The following is a 15068-nucleotide window of genomic DNA, read 5'->3' as shown; positions in this document are numbered from 1 at the left end:
CCTGCCCTGCCTGGTTTGTCCTGCCTGCTGCACTGTCCTGATTGGTTTTTCCTGTCTGCCCTGTCTGCTCTGCCCTACCTGCACCCCGAATCCTGCCTGCCCTTCCTGCTGCCCTGTCCTGCCCTGTCCTGCCCTGCTCACCCTGCTAGGTCTGTCCTGTGTCCCCTGCCCTACCTGCTGCCTTGCCCTGCCCATCCAGCCCTTGCCTGCCCAGCCTGCAGCCCAAATCCTGCCCCAGCCCTTGTTGCTACAGAAACATTTTCAAGGATAATGCTGTATGCTCAGTTTTCAGGAACTGAAATAGGGAATTGGAATTTCTAATAATCGAGGCAACTCCTAAGTTTAATAAAAATGTTTAGAAGGGCACTTTTTATTTGCTTGTAATCCTCCTGACCCTGTGAATCAACATGTAATTGTTCATCTAAAATAGGTTTTTAAAGGTGTGCCTCTGTGKTTTTTTATTGCCAGTAATTAAAAAACATGTGTCTGTTTTTGTATCTGCAGCATCGGTCACCATTCAGGCATGGCCACCAGTGTTGGACTGCTTACAGGAATGTGTGGGGATAGGTTCTGCTTTTTATTTTATCTTTTTCTGTCGAGCCTCACAGTGCCAGGCAGCAGAGGAGAAGAGTAAAAGAAACCTCTATGTCTGTCTTTTGCTCTTGGCTCTGTTTTTAGCCATAATGTTGATGGCATTGTGCTTTACTGGGACTTCCTGGCCCATTAAAAGCCTGACCAGTTATAAAATGATTAGTTGACATACCTGGGCTCTGGGGACAAAGAGGTGGTTTAAAAAGGAATGTGAACCATCTGTTTTGCCAGCACCTCCTGTTGACAGATTTATGGCTCTACATTAGCATATGTGTCCAGGGTCACACACCTGTGCTTCCTAACAAGGTAATATTATTTAGCGGGGTGTGTTTTCATCCTGAGGATTCAGAGCTCTTTGCGAAGGTGGGCATCAAGAATTCTGTTTTACAGTTGAAAAATGAAGGCACAGAGAGATTTAAGTGACTTAGCCTACACCACACAGTGAGTCTGTGGTGGAGCAGTTATTGAATCCAGGTTTCCTCCAGCTGCATAAATACACGTCATCCATTAGCAGGAAAAGCCTTAGAGCTATAAACATAATAGAGGAGCATTGATTATCTTTCTAGGGGAGCTTTGAGCCCTCGTTCTGTATGAAAGACTGAGCCATATAGGAAGACACATTCTCACAAGGTTCAGAATGCAGTATGTTAAAGTTGTGATGATCGCTGGAGTTGGTGATCACCTCTTAAATGAGCAAGTTATTCCATACTCAGCTCTGTAGCCGTTTCCTGCACGCCTGCTTCCCAGGCCATGCCTGGATRCAATCACCTCAGTGCTCAGCCCTGTCTGTTAAAGAGGTTCTTGGTAACCAAATCTATCATGAAAGGAAGTCGAACAGAAAATCACGTTTATTACATAGCTACGCCCATCTGTCTGCTGTGGTGGAGAAGCCCAAAATAATCAACTCAGAGAAGCTATTGAGCTTGTCCAGGCTGGAAGGAAGATTTGTCCTTTTTCATTCATGTCCTTAGACATGTTCATCAGTATAATCTATGTTGAAGATGAGATCTTGGGGAACACGGGACAATTGATTTTCCAATCAGCAAGGAGATTAGAGGATAGTTAGAACAAAGTAAGGTAAATAGCTGAATCTGTAGAGTGAGTTCATTTATTCTTCTGAAGTAGCTTCAAAGTGAATTTAAATATAGCAAAAAGCAGTCATTTCTTGTTTCAGTTCTATTTAATCTCAAAGACTGATGATCTTTTTTAGTTGAAGATGGCTGGACCCTTCAGTTGGAAAGTTACTGCTGATTCTGTACATCTGTTCTAACAGTTGCTTTCAATTATATGATCTCTTATCTGGCAGAAGTCCTTGAAAAACTGTGTTTTATCCTATCACCTTAAAAATTAGAAGCCTTTATAGTTACAGAATTCCAGTAATAGTGTTAATGGAAGATGTCACTTTGCAAATACATAGCAAGGGTTTATGAAGAGCCATGAAATCCAGGATTAAAACATCATAAAAATAGTAATGTTCTGTCTTAAAACTGGAATAATCTAAATAAAAGTGTATCCTAAATTGATCTTCTCAGTATCTACAGGTCTTAATATACATTGGATAAAAGTTCCTAGAATTTTAAGCTATTTTTGCTGGTCCTTTTTTTCCTCTCTCTCTCTCTATGTTTATATATATATGTATATATGCAGGATATAAATTGATTTCTGTTTACAAGCATGCTTATCTTCCACAGCACATGTGAAGCTTGTGATTTGAGTTAAATGAGCAGACAGGGAGCCTTTGCTAGGTGCAGGTTGCAGTGACTGACCACTGAAGGATGCTGCTTTGCCCACTGCAGTAGAGATGAAACAGCTGCTTGCAAAGAGCGTGTTTCATTATTGTCACTACCTGATTTCCATTGGATGCAGAGAAGAAATAGGTTGGAAATATGAAGAAAGGATTTGTGTTTCATCCCTCTGGAAAGCCCGATTCACCTGTTTGTTTTGGGCAAAACAGGTTCAGCTGCGTGTTCCAAGCAATGTGGAACAAAAAATACCATGTTTCCTTTCTTATTCGGATGTCCACCAATGGGGGCTTTTGTGAAAGTGTCCATCTGGTGTGTGTGCTCAGTTCCTCAAAAGGCTCATGCTCATATTCCTATAAATGGGCCATCCTCAAAGGTGTATCTTATGACAGATGCTCCTTGTATCCATTTGAGGGACTGTCACAGGGATAAAAAGATGTTGGGGATATTTTCTGCCTCWCAAGCCTCTAATAGTCCATGATCCTTTGTGACTGGAGTTTAAGGGTGAGGGTTTTTTTGCCATCCTGTCTTTATCATCACAGCATTTTACCAGTAGCTGGAATTGCTCTACAGATACCTTCTGTGAGATGAGACTGCAGGGGTGCCAATTCTGTCAAATTGGTGGACGCAGACGCGTGATTTCAGTGTTGCCATGTTATTATGGCTGGGAGYTGCTGCTCCCAGAGAACAGAGGCAACCAAACTGAAGACATTTGTATTTTACTGTTTTATTTTTAGAGCTGGTAGATTGAGTGTGATCTTCATCCAAAGGTTGAATTTTGGTGTCTGTTGTACTAGACCATTGTGTCCTGCTCTCTCTGTTGGGAAGACCATAACTTTGGGCATAGAGGCCAACATGGCCAATAAAGGCAGTGAAATCCTAAACCACAGCAGTTAAACCCATCCAAGATCATCTATCACAGATCTGAGAGGAAAAGTCTGTTTTCTTAAGAACACTACCTGCTGTGATTATATTATGAAAAAGTTTTATCAGAGAGWTGCTTCAATGCRTGGTTCAGGAAGAAAAACCCTTCTGTAAYGACAGAGCACAGGTTCTTATTTCAGAGAAAGAAAACATTGTAGAGGTTGAGCTGGTTTCTTGTGCTGAACAATCTACGTTGTTGCAGTTGCTGTGTATTTTAATGTGGGTCTGAAAATTAGAGTCACCTTGACTTCTTCAAGTGTGAGCTGCTTTATGCATTCTCTAYAGAATGTCGCATCATAGTGAATTATCTTTATTGTTAAATTATCCAGAATGACAAATGTCAAAAAAGTGAAACCTCATGATTGCACACAAAAAAGGGAAATGTGCTGCAGAAGGCTTAAAACCATATTAAGCTTAAAAMAAAGCATAAATGTGTATTGCTCTATAGTGTTTTTCTATATGGTATATGCTTTAATTCTTACATGTATTCTCCTGGTTTCAATTTTCATTACAGTCAGGCTTGGCATATATACTTTTATCTGTGTAAGGCCCTGGGTTTGTAGATTTCTAATGAACAGAGAAGGAAAGGAAGCTGCCATCCTAAATAGAATACTGCAATACAGGAGTGTATGGTTTATTTTGAAAAAACTGATGAGGGGAACTTCAAGCATTTTTGAAAGAGAGTATTACAATGAAGTCTTCATTTCCAAATACAGATAACCAGATGCATTCCCAAAGCGCATTCTTCTCTTTTGTCTGTAAGTGGTGATTGCACAAAATTGTGTGCATAATGTCTGCTTTCATGTATGTTTGACTGCATGGGTACCTGTGCCTGGGAGCTGCTGACCTGGCACAACATYCTCTCCATGTGTGTCTCACTACGAGCAGTGAATTTATTTATTTTCTTGTTTATTTCATTTTCAAATTTTAAGCCTGGCTATAAACCTGTATTTAAAGAATGATTACCACCCCAGGGTAACTGAATATCTACTTCCACTGACATTAGCCTAAGAGAAACTTCACCTTTTTTTGAGTCCCAGTGCTGAAGTCCAGGCTTGAGCTGATGAMAGTTACACCTGGCTGTGTTCCTAGTCCATGGGGAATTTCAGATACCTAAAGGCGAACAAGGTTCCTCCCATCCACTGCTTTTAGAAAGTCTTTTTTCTCTTTCTCTTCAAATCTGGACAAGACTGAAAAACGAAGTAAAACAATAATGACTGCTTTGGGATTTGGATGGGTTTCCTGAAGCATCTTCAACAGAGGAGGTTTTCACAGTCTGCTAAGGACTTGCTGTATGAAAATCAGACTTATTTTGGAAACTTGTTTCCTGCAAGTGAGACTGAAACATTCAGAATGGTCACTTGGCACCTGACAGGCYCACAGGGGTTTGGTTGAAAGGCCAAAGGGCATCCTCATTCTCCTGAGCCTCCATTTCTTGGGATTGTTTTTTCTGTGTCAAGAATTAAAGTTTGTGCATAAGTGACACAGCATTCTTGTTGGCAGTGATTCTAAAACCATTTATAACCTTCACAAGACATTAGAATTACCACATATCTTGTCCCTTGCAGTTCTGTTGTGAAATGCATTTCTTCAACTTTGCTCATTCCAAAAGTCCTGGAACTTTATTGCATCAATATGAGAATAAAGAGAGGAAACCCCGTGTTTCAGTCAGATGATTAAAAATAGGGAGGAAAGGTTTTTGGTTGATGATTTGTCATTCTGCATGTGTTGCGCAAAAAAAAAAAAAAAAAAAAATATATATTTACTTCTGTGGCAGGTAACATTACAGTTGTGTTCTTTCAAGATACATTGATTTTAGTAACAATCATACTTGCTTTAAATAAAATATACAAAAAAAAAAAAAAAAAATTATATATGATTCCTCGACAAAAAACTTAGTTAAACAGGAAATGTGTGCTTATTTTCTGCCAAAAATGTAAAAATTCACTATCTTAAGGCTAAATCAAAGGATTTTAACGAGGTGTTTGAAGCAGGAGAGAGGTAAAGCAACTTGTTTCTACTTGAGAAGAGCAACACCTTTTAGAAAAATGTTAATTAACGCAATATTGACTTGAGATGTAATACAAGGAGTTGGGGGGCYCTACTTTAAAAATGTGCTTGCTATCATGATAACCCACTTAAATCAAAGGTTAGCCTTTGAAATACCTCATACATCTGTGGATGTATCTGTCTGTACTTAACACAGAACAAAACATATTAATATGGATTTATCTGTCTGTACTTAACACAGAACAAAACTATTGAGCAGTGTGCTGGGTTGTGAGCAGTGTCTTTGGCTCTTGTGTGCCATAAATGTGCTGGGTGTCGAGGGGGTGACAGGGACAGGCAGAGCCTGGACATGGAGAGAAGGTTAGAGCAAAGAAGGTTAGAGCAGCCTGTGGGTGTAGGGACCMGGAGGCAGGACCAGGAGATGTGACCTCAAATACGCCTGTGCAGAGCCTGGAAGGTGGAGTGAAGGAGCTTAACCTCMAGGTGGAAGCAGAAGGGGAGCCAGCAAAGGTGATGTAGGCAGAATGAAGGGGGAGAATTTGGATTKCAGCATTTTCAGATGGCTCCTGAGRAGGAAGTCAATAGCTGGRAGCCCCAGAGTRGATGCYTGGCCTTTGTCTCCAGAGGCTTGCATCAGTAAAAAAACTGCACAGGGCAGTTACGGCTGACATTGAAGTCAAACAAATTAAAAWTTCCATTGAGTTAGAATTCACTGATGYCTGATTGCACAGCAAAGGTGGAAAGTGAGTGACGAAGGTGGGAAGCGAGTGACGATTGCTGGACTTGTACCCAGCTGAATAGAAGCCCAGGGGTGTGGGAGCTTTTAAAGATTGTTTTTCTCCTTGTGTATGTATATACTCAGCAATATTTCTGAGGGAGTTGTACTAATTAACTCTTCTCTCCACCCCCGCCCTCTTAAATCTGAGCTGAGTACAGCGGCACCTATCACAGTGGGATATATGGGGCACGAGCTCCTTTCTAGCCAGGCCAGCTGTTCTGAGTTTTGAAGCAGATGTTTGAGCCTGAATCTTAGTCACTCACTTGTGATCTGTGTTGGTAGCTAACAGAGGCCAAGGTATTTATCTGGGAAACTCCTGGTGAGGTAGAGACACTTACTCTAGATGGGTTCCTGTGTAGCAACCCATAGCAATGGCACGCTGGAATAATCCTTCTGTGTAAATGTTTCTTTTCTTCTTTCTTTCAAGTGCTCGCTGACCTCATTTATATAGCATTTCACAGGGTACATCTGGTTTTGGTTGTTTCATGACTCAGTGTTCCAGTTTGAAGAGGCAGTGCTGTGATTTCAAACATCGTGTCAGGACAGTGATCTAGAGCTGTCTATGACCCAAACGCTGTTGCTGCTCTTGGGCACTGCTCGTGCTGTTGGTGCTGAGCCTGGCCCAATGCAGAGCTGCTCCTGGCTTTTCCAGCCCCTCCAGCCCTTGTCCTCTTTGTTCTTGAACACGCCTGTCCCCGCTGTCAAATATTCCTGCCTGGCTGTAGTGTTTGCTTCCCTCTAGAATTCCATGAGCTGTGAGTTCTGTTTTACTCATAGACTCTTCTTTCACTGTAGCCCGCTTCATGAATTTGGGTTGCTGGGTGTAGATGCGCTGTTTTATCCACTTTAAGGCAATTTGCGTGGGTTACTGAGGGAAGATTATGCAGGATGAGCTGAATCAGAATTGTTTTCTCTGATGCTTTCTCTTTTGTGCTTTTCTGTTGTGTCAGTTTACGTACGCTGAAAGGTCCAGAAACCTTTTGTCAGGGAGGTGCATTTTGATGTTTATCCGGGTTGCAACATCTATCTTGGTGCTAAAATATTCAGGTCCCTCTCTTGCAGGTTTTTTGACAGAGAAGTTAATGATGATAAGATGAATRAGAGCGTATATATTGTTTTTCTCCTGCATTTTCTTTCCGTAAAATCTTAAGAGTTGCCCACACCCTTTGCATATACGTGTCTGTCTATCAAAGATAATACATGTCAGGATCTTCCACAGAGGAACACATTTGAATGGGAGCTGAGGAATTCTGGTTAAATGTGTCACTAAATGTTCAAACGATGCTCTCATCAGTTTCAGGATGGATTGTCAATTTATGTGCTAGCAGTTATATTATGGTTCAACAGCATGAAAAACACTTTTTAGAATGTGTTAATTTATAATAATTTGGTTTAAGGCAGAAACACTTACTGGAAATTTGCTTGCATTAAGTTACTACTTTAACTTAAATAACTAGGAGCTAGAGAAGGAGTGAAATAGACTGGAATATAAAACATATTTGCTTAAGACCCATGTAATGATTAAAAGTGAGAAAATAAGGAAGCTAGTGTAATGAATATTAATGCTTCACTCTGCTGTTTTACACTCCCTGTCTTCCACTGTTTTTCTTTAAGTTACTTTATAGTGCATTTTTCATCAACAAATGCATGCTTATTTTTAAGTGATGTCTTTTGACATATGGAAAATCATAGCAATTAATGACTTGTGAGTTTTGTAGAGCATGAGATCACTGACATGATTAACAGGCAGTGTTTGATACCCAGATGGAGTGCTTACTTAGCTAAAATTTTAGGAGGTGATAGCTACCATCAAAGATAAACCACAAATACCTCCCCACTGCATATTTGCTGTCCAGGTTAACAGAACTTTTTTTTTTTTTTTTCCAAAAGGGAGCAGGAATTCCAACACAAGCAAATCCTAAATGAAACAGTTCTTCAATATTTAGTATTGTGGGAGAGCACATTTATGCTCTTCTATATATAATTATCTATGAGGGCAGGCAGAGGTGTGCTCTCACAGCTTCATGGAAAATTGTGACATGAAATTTGAGCAAACAAAGTATGCTAACTTGTAGATAGTCCTGAAAAGATCATCCTCTTGCAGCAATATGATRCATCATGCCAGCATTTCATGTCTTCTTTTCATTCTCTGTTTGTTCCTTCCGTAATTTTTAAGGTACTGATTGATATTAATCAGCACGTGTCCAGAAAAAAAAGACCTTTTTACTGGAACAAAAGTAGGTTTTATATGATTCTCTACCTGGAAAGATAAATCCAGAATGTCAGCTTTTATAGCAGCATTGTGCTGTATAATGTCCCAACATTCCAGAGCAGTTTGCCAGCATTTCTCAGAGGCATTTGTCCTGCGAGTTCTAACTTCAGGACATGTGWTTGGGCAGAGACAATATTTTCAGAGTTTCTGGACTGGTATCCAGTAGAGTTATTGAAATCTAATTTTTAACATGCTGTTGCAGAAATTGATACTGAAAAATTCCTAAGAGATGCCTTTATGGCTTAGTTACTTTGTTATAACTAATCTCAAAAAATAACATTTGGGCATGTGGACGGTAAAGAACCTCTGTGAGCTTTTTCAAGAAGAGGTGAACTGCCTTTATCACGATCCAATTCCTTAACAAATAAGCTGATGAATACAATCAATTAATTTTCACAGGCTTATCTCATACTGAAAGCTCTCCACAGTCACCTTTGAGCCCACAGGTTGATGCTGAGAATGCTGGCTCTGTGCTGCTGCTGTGTTTTTGCAGATGCAGCTGGAATGGCTGTGAGTGCAGTATGCCAGTTCTTTAGCCCATATCCTTTATCACCATAACATTCTCAGAGGCAGAGAGTGATTGTGGAGAATGCAGGGAGCCAGGCTGTCCTGTAAGGTCGGTGGCACTGTGGTGTCTGTAAGCTTTGCAATGACTGAGAGAAGGCAGGACAGAGGGACAGCTGCCATTGCTGATGTTCTGCTGGGCTGGGGTGGTGGAGCTGCAAGGGTTTGTTAATAAGAGGGGAAGAATGCTCTTCGGGGTCTTTGTAACTGGGATTAGTTCCAAATCCCACTGATGCCCTTTATAATGACTTCAACACCACTGGAGAAATGTTTTTTGGGTCTGAGATAAGTTCATCTGCATATCTATGGCATCTGCTTCTGTATTGTTCAAGACATCCTGAGGCTGACATAATTTCATTAATTTCAGGACTGAAGGCTCAGGCAGCTTGTCAGAATCTGGTATCTGCTTTTCTTGGGTGACCTCTGGCATATGGAAGTTTTCTGTTTGTTGGYGGAACCAAGTGATAACATTCCTCTGTGGGCAGTGAAGGGCTTATTTCTCCTTTATCATTTCCATTTGGAGTTTTTTTTTAATCTTGTTTGACTGAAAGAACATTGAAATGCTAAATACTACTTTGTGAAATTACTAGAATATGAACTTATTTTTTCTTTCCTCTCTATGGCCAATTTATCCTCACTAAATTTTTGYTCAGGTGTCCAGGGCATTGTAAAATAGCACCAAATGTATTGACTACCACTAATAAAGTGAMTGACTTCTTTCCTGGAAAACAGTTTCTGTCCTCTCATTCATGTTATAAATTAATTCTGGCAACAATAAATATGTATTGTTTACACCTCARCACTTTATATGTAGTATATTTGTAGTTAATTTGTTTTGTTTTGTTTTAAACAGGATTTATCTGGGGAAGGCTACAGAGACACTATTGGTGATGAACACTTTCATCTAGAAGGTATTTAAAGAACACAATTTTTTGGTTAATATAAAAGGATATTGGAGTTGAGTTAGTGAATAAATCAGTGTGAAAATGCATATACTGAGAGTGCAGTTCTTGACCTACTGATGTGTCATTTGCCTGAAAAAACTGTTAAGATGGAAATAGGGTATTATYTCTGTATCTGCTATTACTAGTACTAAAAGAACCTGTTAAACCACAGGGATCAAGTGTTTTCATTCAAGGTCTTACCATTTTCCCCAGATACTTGTGTTGGTATTGGTAGCAGTGGTGAATGTCCCTGTCCCTGGCAGAGGTGGCAAATGCAGTGGGTGGACCTGAGCACTGGGTTATGTGAGACACTGTACTCCCTTCTGGGTTACACAAACCAGCCTTAGAGACTCCCACTTTAATTTCTAATAAGGACTAGAGACTCTTAGTCAACACATTTTTCTTGAATATGAATGGAATCATTACTGCCTCAGACAACTTCTCTTTCCATCTCATCTCCTGCACTGTGATCAGGCAGTTGAGGTGGAATCACTGTTGTGGAGGGAGGGACTGTTGAGTGTGGATGCTTTGTTCTGTCAGAGAACACATCCAAGGTACTCTGAGTCTCAGGGACAAGTGGGGGTTCATGAATGGAGGARATTCATTTGTTGCTCATTCCTTTCAAGGAAATGAGAGTTCAGAAACAACAAGTGATTGCATGGGCTCTGTGCTAGATTTATATTGTACACTAGTGGAAACAGTACGCCTAATTTATTTAGATCAGTGAACCATCTCAAGCTTAATCTGGAAATTTCTATCCTTTTATAATCCAATCATTTGTTTCTGGTATTAGAAGCTTTTGTATAAACAGAACTTGAAAGATTCTCTCTTTTAAGATTGTCTGCCTTCCAATTCCTTCATTATTTGTACAATGTGTTAATATACTGTGATTCTTGGACTCCAGGTTTCTATCATCTCTGTGGTTTACAAAGACTGCGTGGTTTGCATGTGCCATGACACAGGAACTCAATTTCAGCTCRTGCTTGTAGGCTGCTGTTAATCACAAAGGCAAACTGTACTTGCCATGATGGAGTTGCTGTTTGTTGAGTGGTTAGGACATAATGCTAAGAAAGGGTAGGATTTTAATTTTAGAATTATTGGAGAAACTACTTCTGACAGGATATTAAATGTCAGCAAGGTGAATAATTTCATTTTCTTTGTCTCATTCTATCTTGCCTCTAATGATTTCTTTCTTTGTTATGTAACATTGTCTTGCATAGCAAACATAATGTTCAATATAAAATACTTTCAAACTAGTCAGCAGCAAGATTCTTTTTTTTTTTTTTTTATGATGGTGTAAAACCCTTTAGGTAACTGTGATTTCAGACTTTTAGCAGTTTCATATTATTACTTCTGATGGGTCTCACTTGTTATTGATTAGCTGAATAGTGAAGACCAGATTTAGATACCAGCCATGGTCCATCCTTCGTGCGCTGTCACCAGGGAAGAGCTGTCCTGTGTCATCTTTCCAGCTGGGAGGAAGGTGACTCTTCCCAGTGCTCAGGCACATTGTCAGAGCTTGCTCCTCACCCCTTCTGCTCCCACATCTCCAGGCTGTTCTTTCCGTGCTGGGGACAGTGTTAACCACTTCCCATTCCATTCAGACATTGAAAATCTTATAATTATCAGACAGTACTACAAGCATTGTGTTTAGCCATCGTACTTTAATKCTAGTGCTAGTACTAGCCCAAAATTGTGATATTAGATAAAGTGAAGCTGAAACATGATTTGAGAYCTTTGAGAGGGCACAGCTTGAATTCCATGTGGTTTAGGTACAAGATGGCAACTGTCGTACCTCTTCTCTGCAYAGAAATGTTTTTGTGGGAAAATGTGATTAATGTTCTGGAGCATAGATTAATCTTTTCATCTAAAATAGTTGTTCTGCCTTTATTTTGCTGCCTCATGGTCTTTGTGTATGTACTGGTATAACACATGTGCTGCATGATTATATGCTCATATGTCCTCATATCAAAATCACCAACAGCTTCAGCAACAGTGATCTGTAAYCTGGAAAATGGCTGATTAGACTAAGCTCAGAGGGGACATGAATGGAAAAACRAAGTCTTGAACCCAGTTCTACCAAATACCATGCATCAGTGAACTGTATTCTGTCTTCATAAATACATGATAGGGATGACAAAGAAGCATTTCTCAAATTTGCAAAAACAGCACAGCAAACACTACAGTTCTGGTTTGGGGGAGCATTAGAGCCTTCACTCTCAGGAACCTTATTGGAGACTAAATCTGAGTTCTTTAGAATACTCTCACTAAAACGACAATGTGGCAATAAGAGAAATAATTGAATTCCTTATTTTGTTTTACATAGCCAAGTTCATTACCTTTTTTTTTCCTTCCCTCTTTTTTTCCCCCCTCTTAGCTGTCTGAGCAGTACAGATAAAAAGAACTCTCTTTGCTGGATTTAACTTCTGTGTTGTTATGTAAAGCTTGATCAAATCCTTTCGTCTTAACAGACTTAACTGGCCAACAGCAAAAGGCTCGGGATTCTAGGATTAAGATTGTATTTGGTAAGAGGACTGGTGCATTAGTGCTTTCTTTTGAACTATACAAAGAACAAAGTAAACATCAAAAGCATTAAGCCATGAGAGCGGATTGTTGACTCAATGTTGCTGCATGACAAGAGGTTAGAACTCAATAGCGGCAACTCTGTTTATTGAGTGCTGTGCAGAAAGAATCGGTTTGACCAGCATTGTCTGTTCTATCCACCACCTGCCTTTGATTTTGCTGCTGGGCAAGTCACTAAATTGAAATTTTTGGATTTTCTCTYATGTGGTCAGTGATTTCCTTAGATAAGAGACACCAATGGAAACCTCAGTCTCATATTACTCTTACTCTGTTTTCCCGCTTCCTCTTTCGTTAGGAACACAACATTTGGCCATGCTGGATATGGGCTTTTTAGTGGATTCATTTGCATTTTGCATTCCAAGTGATTTCCCACTGCATTTCAGAGACTTACACTTGCCAGAGCTGGAGTGTTTGTGCCATCTGTGTAGGAATGTCTCRAGCTCAAACTGCCTTAGTCCCCAGGTTCTGCACAGGAAGGATGTCCTTCATCACCCTTCACACCAAGGGTAAAAGAGCTCCCATTTTCTCTCCTTGTCCCTAGTCAGGATAATGGGCTGCCAGAACTGAATCACTGGGGGTGGCTCTGGAAGAAGTCACAAAAACTATCACCGACACTGGGTGATATTTTCCATTTTGTGCCCTGGAGAAGCTAAAATGGCAGGCAGGAACTGAGGGCAGGATCAAACAGGAAGTCACTCTTCTGCCATGGGGACAAGTAGGTGGCTCAGAAAGATACCTGCTATTTGTATGCTCAGTAATGACATCCAAATTCTCCCTCGACTCCTATAGGCATAAGTAAGCTTCTAATGGATTGTTTGAGAGTCCCACTCTTGTATTTCTGAACCTTTTCAACCTCCTTTCCCTGGATCCTTTGACAAAATGTTGCAGCTAAAACTTGTAGACCCAGAGAGCTTTCTTATCTTGACTACTCTGTGTGTTTCTGGTATAAACTGGGGTTTCTCCATCTTATTACTTGAATATTTTAAAACTTTCAGAAAATTCAGCTCAGGAAGGAAACACTTCCTGTGAKGCAGACTGATTGTGTAGAGGGGTGATTTCTTCCTTTTCCCAACACAAACTCTTTGGAGCCCTGTAGAATACAGCTGCCTTTTGGAGTTCACAGTGAAATCTTGAGCTTTGCTTTGATTCCTATTGTCCCAATTCTTTATGCAATAATGTGATTTCTCATGTCACTCTTCTCTTGAAAAGTRTGACTCACGTATTTCTGCTGATCAGAAATCTTGCCTCTCTTGAGATCAGTCTAGTCCTGTGCCTGTCAGAGGAACTGCCTTGTAAACTGATAGCAATCTGTTTCCTGTTTCATTTGTCAGCTGAGGGTGATGTCTTGATTATTATTCTCTCAACAGAAGACTGGAGATGATCCAAGCCTTCCTGGTGCCTTATGATGATATCCATGATATCCAAAGTCCCGCTGAAAGTATGACAGAGCTTGGCCTGAATCAACAAACACAATTTTTCATATGTTTCCCAAGGCAGATGTATCCAAATTCTGAGATGTAATATGTTCCCTGTTCTGGTACCAGAAAGGACAAATTACTCAGGYCATCTTCTTGCCCATTAGTATTAGAAAGCCCTGCAGCAGAGTTCAAAGCACATGTTGCTGCTGAAAAAAAAATCTAACAAATCTGTCAAAGAGCTACTTGTTGCACMTTTCACATATTTACAGGCCATTATGGAATCTTCAAACTTGCAATTAAAGCATTCTATATTCAGCAAAGCAGAAAAGCAATTCATTATACTCTTAATATTGTTGTATGTTTTTCATCTTGTTATGAGTGTGTGCAGCCTGTCCTTCATGTCCTCCTCCCCAGCATCCAGGGGATCTCTGGTCAAGTGGGAGCTGAGGTGTGGCTGGCAGTGTTCCAGCATGAGGAGCTGTGTTGTTGTTTTTCACTTTAATGAGAACAGATAAGCAAACAAGGAGCCAATAGTGATGAATGGGCTGGTGGTTTAAGGCTGCTGATCTTCTGCCCCAGCTGCTCGTGCTTCCCCCTCCACACTGATCCCAAACATCCCAGTGATGGGAGTGTGTTGGGTTCCAGGTGGAGCTTCCCTTTGCTGGGGCTGCAGCAGCAGGRGAGGCACGGGGGGAGCATCCTTTCCTTTCCCACTGCACCCCAGCATGGCTGCTCCTGTGGGATATAACTCCCTCTCCTCTGCCTCTCCATTCAGGAAAAATTCAGTGAAGGCCTTAGTTCCTTCCTAAACTTAGTTTAGTTTTTTTCTAAAATTAGTAATTGGAAGAATATTTGTCCAGTTGACAGCTCACAGGAAGAGCAGTTGGTCCTTGGGCCCAAATTTTTTATAAACTTGTCAGCAAAGGAAAACTTGAACAAGCATTTTAACTAGTTTAAGCTAACCTGCTTGCCTGGGAGACACTTTTTACCATACTTTGTTAATCTTGTTAATAAATTAATGCATTGTTCCAGGCTGAGCTATGAATAGGTAATAAAAGACAGTTATTTCAAATGGTGTTCCTTTCTTTAGTTAATGCCTTCAGTTATGATGGTTATTTATTTTCTAAAGCTTAAATAATTTTTTTGTATATTAAATATATGAAATTCCAGTGTGTTTATAGAAAAGGTATAGATTTAATCTTGTACAAATTTGCTTTATGTTGGCTCCATTGTTATTACCTR

General features: G+C 40.2%; 1 protein-coding gene across 3 annotated transcripts in view; it reads left to right on the top strand.

Annotated features, from left to right (window-relative positions):
* NKD1 (NKD inhibitor of WNT signaling pathway 1) overlaps nt 1-15068 on the top strand; it is a 107286-nt gene that overhangs the window by 58392 nt on the left and 33826 nt on the right. For all 3 annotated transcript variants that reach the window (XM_057375686.1, XM_057375685.1, XM_057375687.1), the window contains one exon: nt 9735-9792. In XM_057375686.1, coding sequence (XP_057231669.1) covers nt 9735-9792 — 58 coding nt within the window. The remainder of the gene's footprint in view (nt 1-9734; nt 9793-15068) is intronic.

Source organism: Malurus melanocephalus, unplaced genomic scaffold (assembly GCF_030028575.1).
Source record: "Malurus melanocephalus ecotype Western Australia unplaced genomic scaffold, MMel_1.1 scaffold_255, whole genome shotgun sequence".
Classification (NCBI taxonomy): domain Eukaryota; kingdom Metazoa; phylum Chordata; class Aves; order Passeriformes; family Maluridae; genus Malurus; species Malurus melanocephalus.
The sequence above is the reverse complement of the archived record's forward strand: the minus strand, read 5'-3'. Positions and strand labels throughout refer to the sequence as shown.